Source organism: Paramormyrops kingsleyae, chromosome 18 (genome assembly GCF_048594095.1).
Source record: "Paramormyrops kingsleyae isolate MSU_618 chromosome 18, PKINGS_0.4, whole genome shotgun sequence".
In the NCBI taxonomy this organism is placed as follows: domain Eukaryota; kingdom Metazoa; phylum Chordata; class Actinopteri; order Osteoglossiformes; family Mormyridae; genus Paramormyrops; species Paramormyrops kingsleyae.
Window position 1 is genome coordinate 5,749,475 of NC_132814.1, and position 14,018 is coordinate 5,763,492.

The 14,018-nt window shown below is 50.3% G+C and overlaps 1 protein-coding gene across 3 annotated transcripts; it reads right to left on the minus strand.

Moving 5' to 3' along the window:
• Window positions 1-400: 400 nt before the first annotated feature.
• LOC111852894 (GRB10-interacting GYF protein 1-like) lies at window positions 401-14,005 on the minus strand. 3 transcript variants are annotated; one of them, XM_023829255.2, is made up of 26 exons: window positions 13,745-14,005; window positions 11,144-11,498; window positions 10,865-10,927; window positions 10,515-10,644; window positions 10,309-10,404; window positions 10,109-10,223; window positions 9,528-9,636; window positions 9,197-9,387; window positions 8,886-9,109; window positions 8,688-8,802; window positions 8,463-8,606; window positions 8,236-8,372; window positions 7,978-8,137; window positions 7,720-7,886; window positions 7,504-7,637; window positions 7,273-7,373; window positions 7,071-7,141; window positions 6,871-6,981; window positions 6,622-6,780; window positions 6,352-6,527; window positions 5,874-6,031; window positions 5,528-5,691; window positions 5,092-5,136; window positions 4,635-4,779; window positions 2,083-4,344; window positions 401-1,918 (listed from the first exon to the last, which is right to left on the minus strand). In XM_023829255.2, exons 3-25 carry the CDS (start codon window positions 10,897-10,899, stop codon window positions 4,280-4,282), a joined length of 2,952 nt encoding a protein of 983 aa, XP_023685023.1. In that variant the 5' UTR covers window positions 10,900-10,927; window positions 11,144-11,498; window positions 13,745-14,005; the 3' UTR covers window positions 401-1,918; window positions 2,083-4,279. The 3 variants fall into 3 exon arrangements, with proteins under 3 accessions (XP_023685023.1, XP_023685025.1, XP_023685022.1); XM_023829257.2 differs by having other exon boundaries at window positions 6,622-6,777; window positions 8,886-9,387; XM_023829254.2 differs by having other exon boundaries at window positions 8,886-9,387.
• Window positions 14,006-14,018: the final 13 nt, after the last annotated feature.

The window sequence follows — 14,018 nt, forward strand, 5'->3', positions numbered from 1 at the left end:
CTTCACTGGAGTGGTAATGTAAGCAGGAGCCATTGCATTGCAACAGATGTGAATACAGGGCCAAATAATCTACAATAGTTCTGACGTTACCTTCTGTTCGCAGACCAACCCAAACAGAATATTAACATCTCTGCTGGAAACCACACCTTGTTGAATTCCTAAAATCATTTGTAGTCCCATCCAGAAGCGCAGATCAAATCCTGAACTCTGCCAACCTATAAAACTTGTGTCCGACTGTTGAAATAAAACCTAGCCTCAAACTAGCAAGCGGGATCCGGCAAGCCACATTAGAATTGTAAAGGAAGAGATCAGCTGAGGACACGGTCACGTGCTGCACTGGGAAGACGACCATAAAAACGAGACTTGGGCTTCAGCACAGCAGCTACAAACACAAGCCAGGTTTATGCTTAAATCAGTTTATTGTTTTACATTTTTGTTCTCAAACTATTTAACTGTAGGTTGTTCATTTTGTTTTCCGTGTTATTTGTGTTCCATCTTTAAAACCTTCATAGGGTTTATAAGTCAGTGGAGATGAGCCGACTGATTTCGGGAGGGGGGTGGTTGTTAATATCAGAATGCTTTCTGACTTAATTTCCTTTCTGTAAAATTCACGTCTTTTGCCGCAAGACACCTCAGAAGCGCACAATTCCACTCCAATTCCACAATAACACCATTTTAGCACCACAGCAAACTGCAATTCTAGGAAATGTCCAGTCTCACAATAATTCCAATGGAATTGAAATGGAATTGTCCAGACCTTAAAATGGTCTCACAGCAGGAGCTCAGAAGGAACAAGACAATATTTTCTGACATGGCAAAAGAAAAAAAAACACACAGGATACAGTGCTGAGGGCACAGTGGGCATCTTTAAACAAGCAAGGAAGCAACACACATCCCTGAAAGAATGCAGAATACTAACAGATCCCCCCCCCCCAACACACTGCTGCCCAAGCATCACTAAAACCTCCCCCCCAACTTTATAATAATAAAAAAAAAAATGCTTAAAATAAACAAGCATCCACAGGAACAAATGCTAAACAGAAAGGAAATTATTCACATTCAGAACAAGACAGACAGACAGCGACAGATCATTCAGTTCGGCGTCACAGAAGACAGTTTTTCTATACTGAACACAGAAGACTGATGGGATGCAAATCGCACTGGGCAGCGCCTGAGGCTTCTGCTAAAAGATTCAGGCTCCCCATCCTATGGAGACGATGCTCTCTTACACTCCCTCCTATCTGAGCTCCCTGCAATGGCATCAGCATGAAGACCGAGCCTGACGTGGCCGTCACCCCCCAAGGTCTCAGTCAGCTCAGCTCCAGTTGGGACCGGACAGCCCAGAGGATTGTGGGTAGCACAGCCACACGTAACTGCGTTTGAAAATGAGAGCACACATAGGAGTTCACAGAATTAGGTGGCCCTTCGTGAATGCACCCGCATCGGGACTGTAAGCCAGTGTGCAACACAGTACGCAGATGCATTTGTAAGAGGGACAGAGCAACGTGCCGCGTTTCACCTCAAAAACAGGACCAAGAATCAGTGAGAATCAGGACCAAGGCTGTTTCTATACAGTTAAGGCATGTCAACCAAATTAAATCACTATCACCCCTCCCCCCTCCAACTAAAAAAAAAATTACATTATTTACAAATACAAGCTGGTGTCAGGAACCAGAGACTCGTTTTTTTTTTTTGAGACCAAGCCTTGTGCGAGTCCTCTACGGTAGGGGGCACAGTCTGTCTGCCCTGCCCCCCCTCCACAGTACAACTGGAGTAACAGACTGCAGGGTTTGACGTGAGGTGCCCCCCCCCCCAGGGATATTCTGCCTGAGCTCTTCTACATAGTCTCTGCCCCATTCCAAGAACGCCTTTTTGGGTAGAAGCACCTCTCTCTCCAGAAGGCCGCACTGCTGCAGACCTGTAGTCAAGACGACAGAAGCTCAGTACAAATGAAAACAATTATTTCCATACAATCGAAAACATTCAGCAATTCTGCAGATGATGAATTAGGCCTAAACGTCTCCAGCTGCATAGCAGAGGGAGGCACTGAGGAAGCAGATCAGCCAAGGCGGCGATTCTCACCTGACATGATGTCCCAGTAAGGTCCTCACTTCAGACAGTCTTCTGCAGCCTGCTGTTCACTGGTTCTCAGGAGGAAGCTGAGGTTCTGAAATGATGCGACAGATGGGGTGGGGGCTGTTCCAGTCCTTTGCTGCCCCCATAAAACACATATATGTTACATGCCCCCCCTCAACCGCCCGCATTCAGCGTACGTGTGTACTGGTCTGTAAGTAAGCTGCGTCAGGTCTGGTCGCTGTCCTTTGACGGGCCGGGGTACTACTGCTGGGTACCATCCCCCAGCACTGCGCCTCAGAGGATTTCTTCCCTTTCCGCAAGCTGGCCGAGGGCACAGAGAAGCTGGCAGCCTGACCGGGGGCATCTATCTGAGCTGGGCAGACTCATTAAAAAAGGGCAGAAAGCCGCTCCGAAGCTGAGGGACCAGCCATTCGCGCTCCAAGCTGTCCGTCAGCTGGCAGAGGTGGAGAAAACTTCCGTGCTTCTAATGTTCTTTAGTTTCTTTCAAACAAAAAAGGTGGGTAAGAAGTTAAATAATAATAAAAAAAAAACGGATATGGTAAAAAACAAAAATGGAAAAAAAAAGTAATGTGGGTGAAGTACCAAACGCTCCTTTACTCTCATTTAGGGAGAAAAATCCTCCTGCACTAACTTTTCAAACCACAGAAAGAAAGAAAAAAAAAAACAGCAAATAAATAAATGACACAATGAACTGCCACCCCACCCTAAATTTTCCATATGAGCTTAATGAGAAACAGATCCTTTATGTTCCACACGAGGGCCAGATCCCCTCGTGATCGCTGGGTGGAGTATTGTCTGTACATCCAACTCCGCCTGTCTCATCTCCAATTCATGACGTCTCAGAAGAAACAAAAATGCACCAACTGAAATCAATGTGTGTAAACAAGCAGGACTCCCCTAAGCGGGTGGCAGGGGCCCTGTGGCGGGGGCTCGCGGTCCCGCTCCCCCAGCCCACGGGTTCCGGGATCACGGAGCCTCGTTCTACAGCCTGCGGTCTGTACAGTTCGCTTCTGCATGTCGTTGCTCCCTCTTGCCTCCACACACTCTTGTCTTTTTTGGAATACATTCAGCATCACAAAAACATATGCATTTATCAGAGGCCATGAAATGAAAACAAAAACAAGGTAGCAGCCCTGAAAGTGCCCCAAGTCTCAGGCCAATACTTTCAATACCTTGCCAAAGCACTGCCCTGCCTGGTGGCAAACCACCGCGCATTTTTGGGCACGCCCACACACACACACTGTCACACACACACACTCACCTTTGCATGGTTAACATGAAGCACAGACTGACAGTAATACAAATTTGTTACACAACGATTTGAGAGAAACGGGGACATACACTTGCACAACCTGGAGTGGCAGTCACAGGAAAGTTAAAGGGAGAGCGCAGTCGCCACCTACTGGCATACACCAGCACTACAGCACCAAGGAACAGGTGAATGCGGGAACTGGTGGTGCTTCAGCTACTACCCCTCCCCCCACCACCCAGCATTTATCACATACATACATACACTTCAAGAACTCAGATTTTCATCTGAACACAATGAAAATGGCCTTGTACTGTACATGATCTCAGTGAGCAAAAAAAAAAAAACTTGTGCAGAGTAGTTAGCACACTCTCTCGTAAACATGCGTGCACACAAATAACAAAAATATCCATCTCTACATCTAATAAATTTAGTCAGATTTTTTTAACACAAGTGCAAATCTTCAAGTTTTTAAATTCAGCATTTTATAGCTTCAACTTTTATATAAACTTAAAAAAAACAAAACAGTGTATCTTTCAAGAAAGAATCTGCTTTCTGACAAGTAGAAAATGCCCCCTACTGCAGTCACTCGTCTGCATTCCAGTTGCTGCGCGCCCATGTGTGTATATTCATATAGTGTGAGCATATACACACACCGACATACACACACACACACCACACACACACACACACTCACTCGCTCGCATGCAGGCAGGCAGGCGACCTGCACACGCAGAGTCCCATACTCAACCCCCCCAGGATAAAGTGCGTCATTTTAAGGTGCTTTACTGTATTAAGTGCCAGCCTGGGTCCAGGAGCAGCAGAGGCCTGCTGGTCCAGGAGCAGCAGAGGCCTGCTGTCCTCTCTGCCCTAGCTGTGCACACGCCTGGCCGGTGTGCTTGTCTGAAGGCCTCGGGAAGATATTGCTCTGGGTCAGTACTCTTCTACTGGCTCCATCTCGCCCAAACTTAGATGGTCTCCGCCATGGAACGAATATCCTGGGGGTGGGGAGGAGGTTAGGCAGCATGAGGATCAGCCAAAGACTGACCCCTTCTATCAAACACAGCATTACGTACAAACGTTCCATCGTTAACCTCAGTGTTTCTGTCTGGCCCAGAGGCCATGGTGCCCTGTTTAACCAGAAGATGCGACGCACGACAAAAAGCCAAACGGGTTTTGTAGAGGAACATGCCGTTTTGACAGTGCCGAGACCATGGTAGGACTCTTCACTAGGTCCTGGCAGGGAACACGTGCAAATCACAAGGGGCAGCGGTAACTGCAAACCTACCTAAAATACTGGGGTCCGAGTGCAACATCACGGGCTGTTTCTTCCTCATCTTGGCTCCCTGGCTGTCGTACAGCCCCCCCTTCCCCACGTGGGCTGACTGGAACATGGACTGCAGGGCGCTAGAGCTGACACCCCGCATGGAGTCCTGGGGGGAGGTGGGATGTGTTTATTACCCAAACTGTGACATTTGCCCTTAATGTCCCATGATGCTCTTAAAGGTCTAGGCCAGTGTTTCTTAAAACTCAGGGACCCCCAGACACATTTCTGCTACCTCCCATTTCTGGGTCCCTGAGGACTGGGCTGGGAAACACCGATCGAGGCCGATGAGTAACTATAAAATCGGTGAAGGCAAAGACGACGGATGGAAAAGCTTCCTAAATAGTGTCCCTGCTTAAAATCTGAGCTACCTGGCTATTAAATACCCAGGTAAGTGAGATGGCTGGAGAGGGTGACTTGCCTGCAGTGGGAAGTTGATAGCCAGTCCTGCCAACTCCTTGGAAAGCTGAAGGGATAGAGAAAGACTTAATACCAGGGGGGTTAATCAATATGCATTCTTGAACGTCCTTTTGTTCTCAAGACCAGTGATGAAGCACAGCTCCAATGCTCAAAAACAGAGGTACGAAATACAGTTAAAATCCCTGGATGTTCTTGCCCAGCCTCAAATATCAAGCATGCTTCGGTTGCATCCTCGCCAATGAGATCAATCCCATGATTCATTGTGCTCTAAGTTAGTAAGAACGGTCAGGCCAAGAACACAAGTACGTTCTTCGTGCTCTTGGTATTGATAAACATGCCAAGATCGGTAACCTCCCAAAAAAGAAGCACGTGCGACATGTGACCTAATCAGCCCCCCAGACTCCGCCCCCTGCCAGCCACACCCCAGTCACCCTCACCTGCTGTTGCTGCCTCTGGTGGTTGGCTTTCTGTTTGGCACGGCGCTCCAGGAACTGTTTGGCAAACTCTTTGGCTTCCACGGTGTCTCCCAGGAAGGAGCGGATGCAGTCGTGAACTTCATAAGGAGACTCCACCTCCTTCAGGTACGCCACAATGGTGGCCACTTCACAGAAGAACATACAGAACAGAGGGTCAGGAGAACCTCCAAAAAGCATGCAGAGATAGCCAGAGGACAAGTCCTCTAGTCCTGAGCAAGGACCAGGACCTTCATGAGCCAGTGTGCATGCGAGCGTTTGTGTTTCACAGAGAGAGATGGGAGTTTGGGGCACCGACAGTGGGCATTACCGTCGAGCGAGGACGAGGTGCTGGTGCTGGCACTGAGCGCGTGCAGCATCTGCTCGCACCACGTGGTGAAGCCGTCCTGCGGCTTCATGCCCTGAAGCAGCTTCAGCAGCTTCTCTTCCTCCTCTGTGCGCTTTCGCCGGGCCATCAGATAAGGCTCGCTGCACACACATGCATACACTTCACATATTCCTATATGGACTCTCCATTCATTTCTATGGGCTCCCAACTATGGCAACCTTAACCCAGCTGTAACCTTAAGCATAACTACCCAAACATAATAGAAGACTCAAGGCTATTTTAGATTTTTGACTGCATTTACAGATTTTTATAAAACTGAGGTTTATATTGTGGGGACTAGGAAAAACTAGCTAAAGAGTAACAGGTTTTATCACCTTATGGGGACATTTCCTCCCCGCGGCGTGGGGAATACAAGCCCGCACAAACACACACACACACAGGACAGGCAGACGCGGCGTACCTGATTGGTGGGCTGCTGCGGCTGTTCTTCAGGCCCAGGCTGCGCAGGCCTGTCTGATTTTTGATGGCCTCTTCCCAGAGACCCATCCCGCCGCTGCCCCCTGATTTGCCCTCCAGGCCCGTCCCGGCCCACAGGCCCCCGGCAGTGTCACCCCACTGCCCCCCCAGTGGCCCGTGCTGGCGGGAGAGAGGGAGGGTAGGCGTCAGGCATGGGAGGGGAGATACAGTGAGGGGTGTCGGTGTTCCCCCTCTGACGAGTCCCCCTGCTCACCCGCTCCCTCTGCTGCTTGTGTAGCTGCCGTTCGGCCTCCTGCTGCAGCTGTTTGGACAGGACCGCCGCCATGCCCCCTGGGCCGGCCCACCCCGGGGCGCCCTGCTGCTGGCTTTGCTGGAGCAGTTTCAGGATCAGCTCCTGCTGCTGACGGCACTGCTGAAGAGCGACAGCCACACTCAGGTTTATCTGCATAGCGCCCTCTGGTGGGGAAGGGGCTTCCGCCTCTCCCAGTTGCGTCCGCCTCACCTGCTTCCTCCGGAACATCTCCTCTTCCTCGCGCCTCTTCTTCTCCTCTCTGTGCTTCCGTTCCTCCTCATCCCGCTTTGCCCTGAGCTCTGCATCGCGTCGCTCCTGGAGCTGACAGCAGAAGGTGGGTCACATTATCAACACCCCATAACAAACACCCGCAGCATAAAATCTCCCAGCTGGGGGGCGCCATAACTCACCTTCTGCAGCTGGTCGAGAGTTGGACCCTGAGTTGAATTCATGGTTAAGTCCCATAAACTGGCTTCACCGCCTACGGAAGTTGGTGAGGATATTAGGGCATGACTAATGTGGGACAGTCCATTCAAGACAAACGTTACTAAGGAAAGCAGAGAAAAGCTAAAGGACGGGGTAAGTGACCCCTCTGGTATCATGACACTCTACCGGACTGCTGTGAAGCTGAGGTATGCATTTCCCACAGAGATCCTGCCTCCGGCATAGACATGGACCTGCTGACTAGAGGCATCACAGCCGGCTCACTGCACCTGTGGGAGGAAGGGGGCGGGGTCAGGGAGTACAGGCTAGGCTAACGCGGCTAGGCTAACGCGGCTTGCTTGTTGTTAGGCTTCTATTGCCTTGTAGACAGCGAAGGGCCACCCGGAGGAGGCGCGCTACCTGTTAATGAGGTGGAAGAGCTGTTGCTGCTGCTGTTGGTGTTGTTGCTGTTGCTGTTGCTGCTGGAGCTGCTGGTACAGGGCTGCCGCAGCCAGCTCCTGCTGCTTCTTCAGCCGCTCCTGGTCCAAGTTGCCCTGTTGGACAGACTTTGGTTACTGAGTAGCAGAGACCAGGACACCCATCTGGGACAGTGAGGCGGGGAGGGGGCTGCCTCACCAGCAGGGGGGGCGGGGAAGGCCCGGGGGCGAAAGGAACACGCCCCCACATCTTGATGACGTCGCCGAGCAGCTGGAAGCCCTCGTCGCAGCCACGCTTCACCAGCAGGCCCATGCTGAAGTAGCCTGCCTGAAACCACTCCGACATCTCCTGTGTGGTGAATGGTCCTGTGGGAACGTAGCAGGACGTCAAACCTTCAGAGCACAGAAGCCGATCCACAGAATGCGTTCCTGCTTATACATGTGCGGGTTTGTCTACCCTGGATCTCTCCCTGTGGGTCCTTGTAGAACCATTTCATGGCTGCCTCGTGAGATAGCGGCAGGGCGGCTGCGGTGTTGCCTCTGTCCTGCAAGGTCTGCGTGAAGCTCTCCTCATCCAGGGAGCTGTCCTGCAAAGATGCCACCATCTTCTCCGCTTCCTGTAAACACACAGACACAATGGGGGATTCAATCAGAGCTGTTGGCAGAGGGTAGGCCCACCCAAGAGAATGTCAGACTAAAGGCTGGCCAGGTGTACCTGCTGCAGGTGCTTCAAGCCCTCCTCGTCTTCAGTATCACCCCCTAGTGGCAGGAGGTGTGTAGCAGCAGAAGAGGAGGAGGAGCCAGAGGCGGCAATAGGGCTCAGCTGGGCAGCATGGGTACCAGGCACGCTCGCTGTGGAATAGCGGGCAACACGTCAAAACATCGGGGAAAACGAAAAAATGCCCAATGAAGCCACACCTCCCTCGAACAAGCTTCACACACCTTCGTTCAGCTTCAAGCTGGCTGAGGTGGGGGGGCTGTGGGGTGTCTGTGGTTCCACGGGGTCTGCAGAGGGCTGGAAGGCGGAAGCAGGTGTCATGGGCTGTCCCTCCTCCTCATTCCCTGCACCTGCCTTCTTCGTTTCTGTTGGCATTGGAGACAGACCGTCACGACTCTGGCATACCTCACTTCCACACCCCAAAGGTTTACCAGCAATGGCTCTCTCACTCGTCTCTTCGCTGCTGTCCTTCCGCTCCCTCTGCACATCTTTTTCTCTTTCACTCTCTCCTCCCCCATCCTCTTTTTCCAGGTCCTGCTCCTCTGGGATGGGCTCCTTAGGGCTCTTTAGACGGGAGAGAGGGATAGAGGTGAAGTGGAACCTAAAGGCAGATCCCAGTGAAGGAGCCCGAGGGCAGAGCCGCCCACCTTGATTGGCAGGAAGGCCCCTGACGAATCAAAGGTGCCCATTTCTCCTTCTTCCTCATCCGTGCACCATTCAGGAAGCCCGTCTCTCTCCTCGTCCGGCCCGTCGCCACTACCTCGCCGGCGCCCCCCCTCCAAAGGCTCCCGGAAATCAAAGTCAAACTTCTTCCGCCGGCCGTCCCCAGAGCCGCCGAGCTCACGCCAGCCCGCCGAGCGAGGACCCCCATCTGCGAAACCAAACACAATGATGCATATTAGCATGCGACTGGCTACAGGCCGCCGAGCAGAAACCCCCATCTCCCAAAGCTGCGCACCATCTCTGCGAGCCCCAGCCTGCCTCCAGCTGCCCCCGCACTCGCCCTCTTCATCTTCTTGGTCCTCCCGCAGTGTGCGCCAGTTCTCGCTGTCGGAGCGTGTGTAATCTTTCCTAGGCGCCGAACCTGCTTCCTCGAAGACGGCACGGACCCCATCCCTCCTCAAGGGTTTCTCGAAGCGCCGCTCGCCCCTGTTCAGAGACACGAGACGGGCGGCCTCCCGCACATCAGCGCTATACTGTGCCTAAAGACTGTCCGAACACAGACCGGCGGGCGGAAACAGGAGGGAAAGGAAGGAAGAACGAGGCGGAGCGGAGAGAGAAGAGCTCACCTGTCATCCCAGCTTTGGCTGCGGTTGATTTCTCTCACGCTACGACCGAACCCCAGTTCGCCATCCTCGGAACCTCTTTGGTAAAACCCAGTTTCCCCTCTCCCTCGGCCTAAGAGAGAAACATGCACACAGTTCTCAGCTACTCATGTTACGTGAGGATGTTCCCTCCTTCATTAGCTCCTCCCTGCATTCAGGTAGGTGCCTCTGGAACCTTATGGCCGGGACAGAGAGGCTGAGCAGAAGCAGGCCAATAGAATCACTAACACCACCAATTAAACACTTAAGCTATAACTGCAACCTGCACTTTAAATATTTTTTATACCTTTTTATCCATTTCAATGTAACGAGTACTTATCCTGCTAACCCATATTAGGTAGAACATGGCTCAGCAGGCTAAGCCTCTGTGCCTGTGATTGGAAGGTTACCAGTTTGAGCCTCAAGTGACAGGTCTGTGGATCCCTGAGCAACTTACAGTGAGGGATTACAATTTATGTACACTCTCTGGGATTTGAACCCACAACCTTTGTATTGTTGAGCTACACGAGCACCCCCCACCCTCAGCCCCAGCAGCTGCCGCTCACCTCGGCTGCCTCGCGTGCTCCCTCGCCCCCTGGCCACACCTGCTGGTGCGGCCCCGCTCCCCTTTCCCATCAGCCTCAGCACGGCCACGCTGTTCACCGACATGGAGAAGTTCCTCTGTGAGGAGCGACGGGATGCAGGGTGAGGAACAATCCTGCAGTGTGACCTTTACATACGTGCTTGTAGGACCACGTGAACTGACCTGCTCCTCCTCAGTCAGGGGCACCAAGGCCAACGGCTGAAGAGGCTCATCCTTTAGAATAGCAGCAAACTCTTTGTCCTGCATGTCTTCAGGAACCTGCGTCACATGGGCCGAACACATGTAAACACAAACAGAGCCTGCTAACGCACTGTGCTGCCCAACAGTATCATGGCAACTGCTTGTCACTCAGGGACCGGCCTACTCACCTTGTTGTCCTTGACATAAAGTGCTAACATCTCCTCCCGGCCGTATCGGTACTCGGCCAACTTGTACTTTGGCATGGCGGGCGAAGGGGGCGGGGACGTAACACTCCCCCCACTGGACAGCGCACGGAGCCTAACGTGCAGGCAGGGCGAAGCGGAACTCAGTCTCACCCTCAGAGTAATTAACTTTCACTACTACCAGTCACATCTACATATCCACTGAACAGACAACTTACAAAATATCCAGTCACTAAGTAAACAGCAGAAATAATTACAGACCCCAGTTTTGCAGGAATTCAAAACCATTATCAGCGAGGGAGGATGAAGTAGATGTTTTACACAAGGTGACTCACCATTCTGGGCCAAAGTTCAGTGTCTCAGCAGTCATATTCCCTTGTGCACAGGGCACTAAGTGTCTACGGGCAAAAGTGAAGCATGACTGTGATTCACTGGACCCCACAGTGGCATATGAAGTCACATAAATCAAACAGTCACCTTAAGGTACAACAAAAGTGTCCCCAACATAGGATTAGCTGCATCAACAGAACAACCAGCCTGCTAAGCGTCAAAGGCCAGGTAACCTGCCCCCCACCGTCCCAGTAACATAGATCCATTGATGACACCACACTCACCTTGTCCAGAGGAAAGGACCGGGTTGAATTGGGCTGACTCAGGTCAGGCCAGGGTGTGCAGCGGCGGAGCCTATAGGCACTGCTAGTTCTCTGACAAAAAAAAGTAGAGCTGCCTCTGTCAGGGAGCTAGGAATGGACGCACTGGGGAGAGGTATTTATCACCGAAACCACCAGCCCAAAAAATAGGAGAGAAAAAACACCCCCCAAAATACTATAATACTAGTGATACTGAAAAGAGTCACAGTAATATAATCCGCTTAATGAAAGATCAAAAGAGTGGGAACGCTGATGAGCAGGGGCCCAACCACTCCGTTGTGCTGAACTGTACTCTTCTGTGGAGATTTCCCTCCAACTCCTGCAGGGGGTGACAAAGAGGCACCGTTAATTTCTAAAAAGTGTATGAACCTGTCCCTCTCTGCACTGAAATTTTGTTCTATTATACCCTCTGATTTTCTGGCATAAGGTGCAAAGACAGGGAACCATGCGTGCAGACACTCGTTGTTGCACTGGCATGCAAGAACACGGACACATCTCAACTGAATGGACCTGGAGGACAAATGTCATGTTACACACAAAGACGCATAAAGGCAGGCCATGTGGAGCGTACACTTATCCAACCATAAGCGTGGACAGATTTCCATAGCAAGCTATTAGTCCTGGGAAAGACACATAGCACATGGGAGAGGCGGGAAAACAAGAAAGACAATCACTGACATCCCAAGACTTCGAAAAACTGAAGTAAATGTGCTTCAATCTGAGGTTTTGCTCAAAAGGCTTAGAGTAACATTAGTCATATGTGTTGCATTGTTCTATAAATTGCACAAAAGACCTGTGCACTGGGTTCCATTATTCAGTACTTTGTGTACTTCTGCATTAGTCAAATATAAGGGCGTGAGACTTTCGAGTGACAAGCAATGTGCTTTGCATCTTGTATTTGTTTTTATTTTTAAAAAAATGTACAGTCAGCCTTGCAACCTTTCAGAATAAAAAATGCAGCACTGAAAGTAAAGGAGATGACTAGTGTTTTTCTAAATATTCCTAAAATTACAACAGGACTGAAAGGTTTGTGTCTGTATCTAAGGTTATTACACATTTTACAATCAAACTCATACATGAATCACTCATACATGTGAAAGGGTTTTACAAATCCAAAACATAGGATTTAAATGTACTCAAATTAGCCCTGAGAGACATATCCAGAACCAGAGCAGGTGGAAATATTCAGTCACTACTAAAATTCTGTTGAAGCCTTTGAAATCCTGGCTCTTACGGGCTGGGAGGCTTGAAAGCACAAACACAGCTCCAGCCAATCCATGCTGTGTTACTGGGCCTTTAAGTTTTCATCCACTTAAACATTACAAAGTAAACTCAGTGGAAACAAAATGACTTAGTAATACATGCTGATATTCTTACTGGCAAAACACTGCAACCTTATGAAAACAACAGTATGTGGAGTGAGGATGGCTCTTGTGAAAGCTGTGCCCAGCCAAGAGAGAGAGGGGTCAGCAAACAGGCTGCCTGCATTGAGATTCCCACATCTGCTATCTGAGGCTGAACACACATCTAATGTGCAGAACCTGGGTCTCCAAGGCAAGAACGACGACAAGAAACATTTCACAGCAAACACCAGATCCAAACTGACAACACCACATGTACGAGGTATTAAACTCCTTGAGAAAACGTTTGTAAACTGTGTACATGAAGTGGTGAACGACAGGTCAACACATTTCTGACAGCATGTACAAAAATGCCGAGGTAACCGCAAAGTCGGCGCGTGGCACGGCTTGGCGGTCATCATCGTAACGTGTTACGTGGCTATGTCAGACAAACAAATCGACTCAGTATAATTCTCATGCAGAGGAGTGCTCAAAGGTCATAAAACTGCCTGAATCTCAGTACAAATTAAGCACATACGCCTGTCTTCTTCACTATATTGTGCAGTTATATAAGGGTAAGTAGCAGGGGGAACCAACTTCAGGCGGCACCATCTACACCTCTGCAGGTGGTCTTCACGGCGTAGAGCAGTTTAGTCATTTAAGCCGCTTGGTCATCGAGTGCGTCCAAGTCTGCTGATTACAGCTACTAGACCTAAGAAGCGCAAAGTTAGTTCTAAGCGACATTGGTTACAAAATAAAACACTAAGACGGCAACGGCAAGACGGCTAGAAATCAGGCGGACATGATACGCGTCAGGCCAGGTCGGACATATTGATCATTAAGCCTAACTTGCTGCACAGTCGAGACAGATAGCTCAGCCCAAAGCGAACTACTCAGTGATAATGCTTATAAAAGCCCATCGCAGAGTCTAACACCGACAGATCAAAGCTGCAAGCTGTACAGATACGGATAGTACGGCGAAAGGGGCGGGGTGTCGGTGTGGTCGCTGCAGCCCCGCCCCCCTTGAAGCTCAGCGGACAAACCCACAACTCTAGACCGCTGCGTTTGGGCCTTAACAGGGTACATATGACGACTACAATGTAACGGAATGTAATCACTGTAATCCATCAGACACACGGCGTCCACCTCGATACCGTGCATTTCAATTGATGTGTTACATTATTAATAAATTCTGCAGAACATAACCAGCAAATGCGGCGCTTACCTTAATACTGCTAACGGTAGTTAGCTAACGAGCCAGCTAGCGTTAGCGAGCTATAAAAAAAACAGTCGTCCTTTTACACTGAATCTTCTTTCTTGGGTACGCTCTTTTTAGTCGTGTCACACTATCATCCTGAATGTTTTGTAACGTTAACTAACCATGCGGCGCGTTGTATTTATTTATTCATTTACTCGGTGGTGCGTGTTTATATGAAGTCTCGCTTCACTTGTTTGTGTTTCAAAAATGGCTACCTAACTCGCATCACGTGACGGGGGAA